Below are 8753 nucleotides of genomic sequence, written 5' to 3'. Positions count from 1 at the left end.
ATATTGGCAAATACAGGGGCATAGTCACATGCCCCTGTGAGATCATCAAAACAATAACAGTGACAAATTCTGATAATTGAGAAAAATCTCTCAACTTTAACTGTAATGTAAATAATAGCTGCTCATACCATTTAACACACAACATCCCAATACACTTCAAACAGACTACTGGGCAAACAATACAAGGAAGTAGTCTCCTGAAAGAACCGAAACTACTCTTGCATGTGCATTGCATTGTGAACTCTCCGAGTTGCAGTGGCAACTGTTATTCCAGTCGGAGGAGATTCGCAATCGCAAGGCATGCTAAGACGTTGGTACACAACTGGAAATAAATTTAATTCCAGATCAGTCGTTGTAGGCCTACCGTGGGACTAAAACCTAATCTTGTTAGAACGTGTTCAGCCTACATCTTCTAGACTCAACAATCAAAACTACATAACTCATCACTTTAAAAACTAATTAAAAAAATCCCCACAGGGTGGCAGTATAACCTTTCAAGTGTTGACATGCTGAGTGAGAGTGATCATCCTTTTTTGTAGGAAGTTGTAAGCTTCAGAAATATTGAGGAGATTTGTATGTTACATTACAATAACAATTTGTTACACACCATATACGTTCTAGATGCAGCTTAATCGTTAGGATAAGAACTTACAGCTAACGATAAATAAAAAATGAAGATAAATCACACAGGAAATGCAACTAAATTGGCACCACCTTAGGTATCAAGGTATTGGACTATAACTTTCGTGGATCTTTATTGAGCTAAAGCTTTGGCTAACTTAATCTTTGTCAGCCACGGGTATTAAAACCTGAGAGCGTGATGCAGTGAAAGGAAGCTCTTAGAGAATGTTAATGACTGAGTTAGATAAGGTGATTTGGCAAGACAAGGCAAATAAAATAATATACAAATACAAATAATTGGTATGTCAGTCATGCAAAAATCATAAACTTTTTATCTGTGAAGCAAGCATTTATAGGAAGCAAAGGTACTCTTTGAAATTGAATCCACTTCCTACTCTTTACTTTTTATGTAATTTTAGCCAGGCTTGGCATTTTGTTTAATATATTTTGAATAGTTTGACATTCTCATTTATGCTTGGACAATCATAATACTGTAAATATTAAAGTGCAAAGTTGTGTGTGATATACATATAGGAAATGTATCAAATAAAGTCTCTATTTGCATTAACCATCAAATCAGTGTATTCCTGAGATGCCAAATAGCTGTTTCTTCTACCATAAGATTGTTAGTTTACTATCATTAACCTGGTTAATATCTGCCCTGCCTGCAGCAGAAAGTGTCACAGCTGTGCATGCAAATGTTGGAGGAAACAGAGATTACTGCATGTGCTTTACCATGCAAGAGAAGGATATCTGGGATTTGTATAATGAGTGAGTAGGAAGCAACGAGAGGCTACTGAGATGATAAATTCAATCTTTCTCACCCAAGGAGAGAGAGAGCATATGTCATTAGAGATCTATGTTGTCGCCAGACTAACACGCAATACTCCTAACTGGGAACACCGCCTACCCAACAAGTCTAGCACTAATGACATTCAGTCATACACTTTTAAATCATGAAAACAGTAAACTAGTGGTGCTAAAATACCACTGTTCTACATACAATACTTTTAATTATGTTGTCCCACACATAAAATATAGGACTCAGAGGCACACAGATGATAAGTCTGTGTTAGTTTTGTTGTGTAAATTGTTTACATTTTGATAAATACATTCCCTCCACAGCCACCATCACTAGGTTACTATTAAAGAAAAAAAATGGACAGAGTAATTAGTATCGGAAAAATATTAACTTTGTAAATGATTGAACTTGTGGTTTTGAGATAATGAACGGAAGGGATTAACAGTGAGATTACATTTGGCCCTTTTTGTTCATAGCATTGTACACTACCCAGTTGGCAGCAGTATAAGATATAAGACAGGGCAAAGAGGCCTTCTGCATAGAAGTCTGCACAGTAATCAAGATAGAATACATATCCAACAGGCATCACTGACTTGCTGAGAATGTTAACGACCCTGGGTGTCCTTTATCAGATATTATTGTGCCACACAATGACCACAGCTATGGCCAAAAAAGCGAGTAATTCAAATTATTTTTGCCAACAAATCTTTATGGGGGGTACAGAGCAATACAGCATTGTGACAGAATGGCATCTTTGACTTAGGGGTTTTGCTTGGTTGAAGCCTACTTTGAGTCAGTATTTGTATACAAAGCCACAAAAGACTTATGAATGAGTCATATAGTGTGTTGCTGGGTGATGTCAAGGGAACTCAGTGACCACACTGTTGCATGGCTGTCACTCAAGATCAAATGATGTAGCACACACACGTATAACACACAATAATATATTATCAATGACGTTTATACTGGGAATTACAGCAGCAATATAACAGGAATATATTACATTTGCATTATTGATCCAGAGAACTAGAGATCATTCTTCCAGGCAAAAACCAAAGGAATATGGGTTGGATACAGACAGGGAAATGTGATATTGATTTATTTTTCACTTCGAGAAAATATCTAAGACAAACCCATGAATACATTTATATAACCTGCCCACATTTGGTATTTATGTAAGCAGTACTTAACTTATTTACTGTTATTTTCCCATAGTATGCAAGTTATTTCTCGCTCATGCTGTGTGTTGAAGTGAATGCTGTGTGAAGCCAATACCACCTAAGGTGGTTCAAGGCTTATGAAATGAGTCATGTCTTTGTGATTTAGATATCTTTAATGTTGGAATTATCTCAAACTTGTGGTTGAGCTATCACGGACAACCAAATCAATTGACTTAACCCCAGAACCAAAACACCAGAGATGGTATTACAGAGAAATAAATTGACTTAACCCCAGAACCAAAACACCAGAGATGGTATTACAGAGTAATAATTTGTCATTAGGAACATTCATGACCATGTTAGTCACAGACTGCAAATAATTAGTTTTATTGAGTATAAATATTTTCTTTAAACAACAGTACAATGCAGCACAGCAAAATAAATATACATATATATCTCCTTTTGTGACCATTTATATTGCAGATGGCATGTTCATGAACTGTAAACTTATTAGAACTTACATTAGAACTATACAATCATGATTTAAGCATTTGATATCGATGAACGTCTTTGTATATTGGCCAACCCATAAGTGAGAGTCTGACCGGATGACTTCAGCCAGGTCCATGCATGCAGGTAGGCTACACGAGAAGCTCCTGTGTCACTTTCTGCTGTTTTAAATGTAGCTCTCTAAAATCTTCATCAACAATCCGGTCTCCTAGAATAGAAAGTGTGCCATCATGTCAGTAACAAACGTAGCCCCACATTTCATTTTCTTCCTGAGCAATGGGTCCGATACTTTTTGGTACGTTTACCAAGCTCACCTGATTTTTCGAGCGACTTTCTTCTGTGTCTACCTGGGCTTGCAACGCCACTCTAAGAACCTCCTGAAAAAGGTCCCCAAGCCCGTTCCGCTCGGGACTCATGGACACCTCCAGTGCATCAACGCCTTGTCCGTTAGGTGACGGCAGCATTGGGTTATCCATCACACTCTTCTTGCCCATAAAATGACCTTGCAGTTGACAGAAAACACTTTGTTAAAATATTTGCTTGCAATCTATTTTAGCAGTTAGATACTTGAGAATTATGTTGTTAAGTGAAAGGCCTTATAGTGACCCACTTGAACAATATATTTTTCAAGTGCGTTTTGGAGTGTATAGAATGTGTATAGCAAAAAGGACAACCTTGGATGCTACAACATTTCTTACCTGTTGCCCATAGATTCCCTCTCGGATTGACTTTAATTTTCGCAACTTTATTTCTTAGCTCAGTTAAATCAAAACTTACCGAAGATGTTACAGAAATGTAAGAGAATATTAAAAGATAGGTAAAGAAACCAAATTGGCAAAAACTGTTCAAATTTATCCCTGGCATGTCGACAGTAAAAATGTTGAACTTTCCCTCAAGACGCAGATTTCCAAATGAGGATGGCGCGGTTGTTTGTGACGGACTGAAGTTGGTCCTGCTTTTATATCATTCTGGTCTGGGTGGGATTTCGCTTTGGCGTGTCATGTTTTATGCAGAGCAATTCTCAATTTTAAGTGGTGACCACTGACCAAACAGGCTGTCATTTATTTTCAATGTTTAATTTACTGGATCACATTCGTGCGCGCGAAGACCTTTACGCAAGAGTGGAGTTTTCAGGCATGTATTGCTATTTGCTTCCACATTTCCTCTTTGCGTTAGAAGATGTATAAACTAGCCTACATGGGAAACGTGTATGTCTACTTTGTATAGTGACAACCGTTTTTAAAGGCAACGTCACTAAAGATTGTGTGATCATCTGCAGCATGTTATAACCTATTCCAAAATTGAAACATTTCATAAATCAGACAAAATACTGTATTTTTGACCAACCTGGCAGACAGCATTTATATTGTAGTTTACAATTGTAATACTTAAAGCCCACAACATCACAATCCTTCCTTTTCTGTTGCTATTCAGATGAAAAGTTATTACCCATGGCATTTTATCTCTGGGGTAAAGGTGCCTGAAGGTGTAAACATCCTTCATTATCGGTTTAGCTTTCCCTTTGGTACAAACTGAATTTCCTGCCAAGATACACTGCAGGGTTTCTCTGATGATCGTGACATTTGACCAGTTGTGGCACGCTCATGTGGCCAGCCTCTGCATCAGAGGACAGGAGGACCTGCTGATTATCACCACAAAATTAGAACCGTTTAGACAGACCGTCCTTTTTGTCACTTCAGGGTGCTAAGTTGGAAGTCCAAAGGGGAGAAGCTGCTTGAAATTGTCCCTTTCTCAACCTTTGCCATTCAGAATCTCTCCATACATTCATTGTTAACACTGCTGTTGTCATTTGTGTCACACAAAGTCAGAACACTACTGCATGACTATCACGAAAACAGAATTTCAGTATAGAATTTTAAGCTTAAATCCATTTTCAAGACGGTTACTTTTCAGCATTGCAACATTGCAATTTCTGAGTATACTACTAGTATACTCAGAATTTGCATAGTATACAAAGAATAGTATACAGCCTTGACATATAGTCAGGCATTTTTTTAAGATTAAAAGATCACAAGCATGAACCTTTTCACATAATCAAAGTAGTATTGAAAGGTTGTTCCTTAGATCTTGTATAATTAAGCAGAGTGACATAGCTGGAGTCTGAAGTACAGATCAATTTCAAAGTCATAGTAAAACAGGTACTTCACCTACCACTATACGTTGATTGGAATAGACTACATATAAAGAGATTAAGGTTATATTTGGTTGACCTTTAGAGACACCATGTCTCCCTTCAGTGTCTCTAAGTTTTACAATTTGTCTTTCCATTCATATTTATAAACCCACTCCCACCACCTAGGAAGTTATTATGCAGTGAATATTGATGGTCCAAAATCAAAGCCTAACTATAGAAGGTAACAGATCCTTTTATTGTCACACACATACTCATTTATCATACAAAGTTCATTTTTACGCAATGCTTTCCTTAGTAAAACGGGATTCAATTAACCATTTAATTTCACATTTTGAGACAAAAGAAAATTGGCTTTTCATTCTACAACTTAAATCTCAACAACATACTTTTACACCTGTGACTTTGAAATATAAACACACAATCCATATTTCTACAAAAAAAGCCAAATAGATGGTAAAGAAAGCAAGGTCTTCTTTGTAATAAACATAATTCTGTCTTGAAAGGCATGGTGAAGCTTTCCTTCATGGGATCGATCAGTACTGGTCTGGTAATCCCCTCACTCTCGATGGACCAACACAAACAGGCCGAGCATGAAAAGGACAGCATACTGGGGATAAAAGTGACACTGAAGTTGAGTTGATGGTTCCTCACAGATGTTTTTATTGTAGACAGCAATTGCATATCAGTCACCTTACCTTGAATTTGGGGTAATCGTTCATCAGAATGGTCACAATTCCAATGTATGGCACAAACCTAAAGATAAAATGGACGTTAACCAGAACAGAACATTACCCCAATTTAGTATTTCAACCTAGTGATCTTTCTGCTTGATTAAAAGAAGTACCAACTAACAAGTACAGATATTCTGATTTCCCCCCTGGAGTCCGTTCAATATGATCATTATGCAAACAGCCTGATGATTTCATTTGTACAAGACACAAATGTTGTTAAGCCAGCAAATGTTGTTTGTAATATTGTGTATTCACTTAGCAGACACGTTTATCCATAGCAATGTATCTGCAGGGATTTGAACCAGCTCTACCACTGAGATATCTCCTTGTATTTGAATGAGGCTTACCCTCTGGCCCTCCCCACCACATCTTTCTTCTCCAGCCAGTGCTGCCCTTGCTTGTACAGCCCTCTGTCATCAACTGCATTGTTGTCACCTTTGGTCAGGAACTTTATGTCTCCGTTGTCCCTAAAAACAAAAATGTGTTCATTGGTTGTTTTGTTAAGTGTCAATGCTATCAATGCTGTGAAACAGCATCATTATGTTCTGCAAATCTGCATCTGATAATGCAGTCAAATTATGCATGAGACAAATTGTGAATGTTAACACAACCTACTTTTCATGAATCTTCAGCACCCTGTGTACTATTGGGATCTCTCTGCCCTCTATCCTGAAGACCACAATCTCTCCAACCCTGATGGGGTCCTCCACTCGGTTTGTCAGAAAAAGGAGATCTCCTCTGTGAAAAGCTGGCTCCATACTCCCACTGCAAACAATACATGACTGTTAGTGGAAAGAATATAGGATTTCATTTTAAGGTTCTAGACTACATACATGGACTTTACCTGAGAACAACAACAATGGGACTTTCACTGCCCGTCACAACCATCAATCCTTTCCATATCATGAGCGCAGAGGACACAATCATACCAAAGTTCAGCACCTGGTAATAGAGCTGGAGAACACAAAGAGAGAAATATCGTGTATTAGTCGTGTCTACTATGTGTGATGTTGAGACACATGGAATTATTTTGCTAACCAGCATGATAAAATTTACGTTATTCTTCTAGATTGTGGGGCTCCATAATAATGCAGGCTTTTAAGACTAGACTTACATAGCAAGTTATGTAAGAGTTTCCAAGTTACAATTATTTTTTCTGATATTACCTTAGATGAGTCTGCACTGTAAAACCGACACTTAAAGAGAAACTCTTCATCTTAAGAGGCAGCTAGTTATGAATGCAACTGCTAGCTAGCCTAACGAACAAGATACAGTACTATTTGGTAGATAAAAATAGCAGCAAGCCCTGTTCATTCATCACCATGCTGTATTCACACAAATATAGCAAAATCAACAAACTTGAAATTAGCTAACGAACTGGATAACGATGCTTGAATAACGTGTACTTGTTAGTCATACAGTAGGATACTACTATTTTGTCTTATTAGTAGCTGGTTAGCTGGTTAGCTAGGTAGCTTCTAATACTAGCTAGCTTCCCTGTTTGCCAGCCCGAGCCGTTAGCTGCTTTCATTTGTGCACTACTACTATATGAACGATATTTAGGTAGCCACATACCTGCCGCTTATTCATGCGACGCACATCATCTAGGAAATCTAAAGACAACATTGTTTCGGATATAAATCTCTGAAATCACCTATATTACATTTAATTTATAATAAAATAGGTCGACATATGGATGCACGTTACAGAAAAACTTGCATCCAAATCTTCCGGGTACACTCAGTCGGAAGTCCCGCCCACATGAAATGTCTTTTGTTGAGGTGTCGCTTCTCTATTTGGGCTCGAGCAAACCTGCGAACCAACGCTAATTCAGTAACAAGTGAGTAAGTTTTTTGGGCACTTAGAAGATAATTACTGGAATTAAATTATCTTATGTTGTACAGTTGTATCTTATTGATAACTGTTATAACCATCGTTAGTAGAAAAGAAAATCACACTTTAAGTTCAAAAAGACATAACTTGCTTGAGTCCATCACCTAAAAAATAAAACTGCATCTGCGTTTCTATTACGTTGAGAATAATAATAATCAAAGCTCTTCTTGGCTTGATTTTTTAGCAGAATGTATTCTCAATGTGTGGAAATGTCCATGATATGATATATTTGCAATCACAAGACAATGTAAACAGTATGATTAATAATTAATATCAAGTAAATATTCTTTGTCACATATGTGCGCGATCCAATTTCCTGGAGGAGTTCATTTAGAATACGCATATGTAATCATTGACCTTCTTCAATTGTTAACCAGTCTGTCGTATTTTGATGTTCACTTAATTATTGTGACTCATAACTTTCAAAGCATCTGTCAGTGTTTGAGTAACGTGATGATGTCATTCATTTAGGTTTACCTTAAGCCTCTGACTTGGGCATAGGAATAGTGTTTTTGTTTACGAATGCATTTCTAAGAGAGAGAGAGAGGGAGAGTGCTCCTGGCACTGCCCATACAGAAAGGCAGAAGGCAGTGTTAGGAGTTGGCATGAAACAGTGCAGTATCTCCTCTGAGCTAGATTAACACCTTTTACAATACAAAAAGTCTGAACATGGCATAGTTCTCTGAGAGAGAATATCCCAAGTATATTGGATATGCATAGAAACTTGTGGCTTAAAAGCATAATTAAAATGACTGTTTTAGATATTTTCTTGCGTAAACAATTATTCTAATCCTGACATAGAAAACTGCTTATACTAAAGACACGGTTTTGTTTTGGTGATGTTCTCACATGCCTGTTATATATGCAGAAGAAAAGGTTCT

The 8753-nt window shown here is 37.3% G+C and overlaps 2 protein-coding genes across 2 annotated transcripts; both read right to left on the bottom strand.

Moving 5' to 3' along the window:
* Positions 1-2946: 2946 nt before the first annotated feature.
* On the bottom strand, positions 2947-4018 carry nmbb (neuromedin Bb). The gene is made up of 3 exons (XM_062471313.1): positions 3792-4018; positions 3408-3595; positions 2947-3301 (listed from the first exon to the last, which is right to left on the bottom strand). The coding sequence occupies exons 1-3, from the start codon at positions 3955-3957 to the stop codon at positions 3260-3262; spliced, it is 396 nt and encodes a 131-aa protein (XP_062327297.1). The 5' UTR covers positions 3958-4018; the 3' UTR covers positions 2947-3259.
* A 1444-nt stretch (positions 4019-5462) lies between these two features.
* On the bottom strand, positions 5463-7728 carry sec11a (SEC11 homolog A, signal peptidase complex subunit). The gene is made up of 6 exons (XM_062471749.1): positions 7555-7728; positions 6824-6933; positions 6595-6744; positions 6327-6446; positions 5944-6001; positions 5463-5855 (listed from the first exon to the last, which is right to left on the bottom strand). Exons 1-6 carry the CDS (start codon positions 7603-7605, stop codon positions 5805-5807), a joined length of 540 nt encoding a protein of 179 aa, XP_062327733.1. The 5' UTR covers positions 7606-7728; the 3' UTR covers positions 5463-5804.
* Between the last annotated feature and the right edge of the window lie 1025 nt (positions 7729-8753).

Source organism: Osmerus eperlanus, chromosome 10, assembly GCF_963692335.1.
Source record: "Osmerus eperlanus chromosome 10, fOsmEpe2.1, whole genome shotgun sequence".
NCBI classification, from domain to species: Eukaryota; Metazoa; Chordata; class Actinopteri; order Osmeriformes; family Osmeridae; genus Osmerus; species Osmerus eperlanus.
The sequence above is the reverse complement of the archived record's forward strand: the minus strand, read 5'-3'. Positions and strand labels throughout refer to the sequence as shown.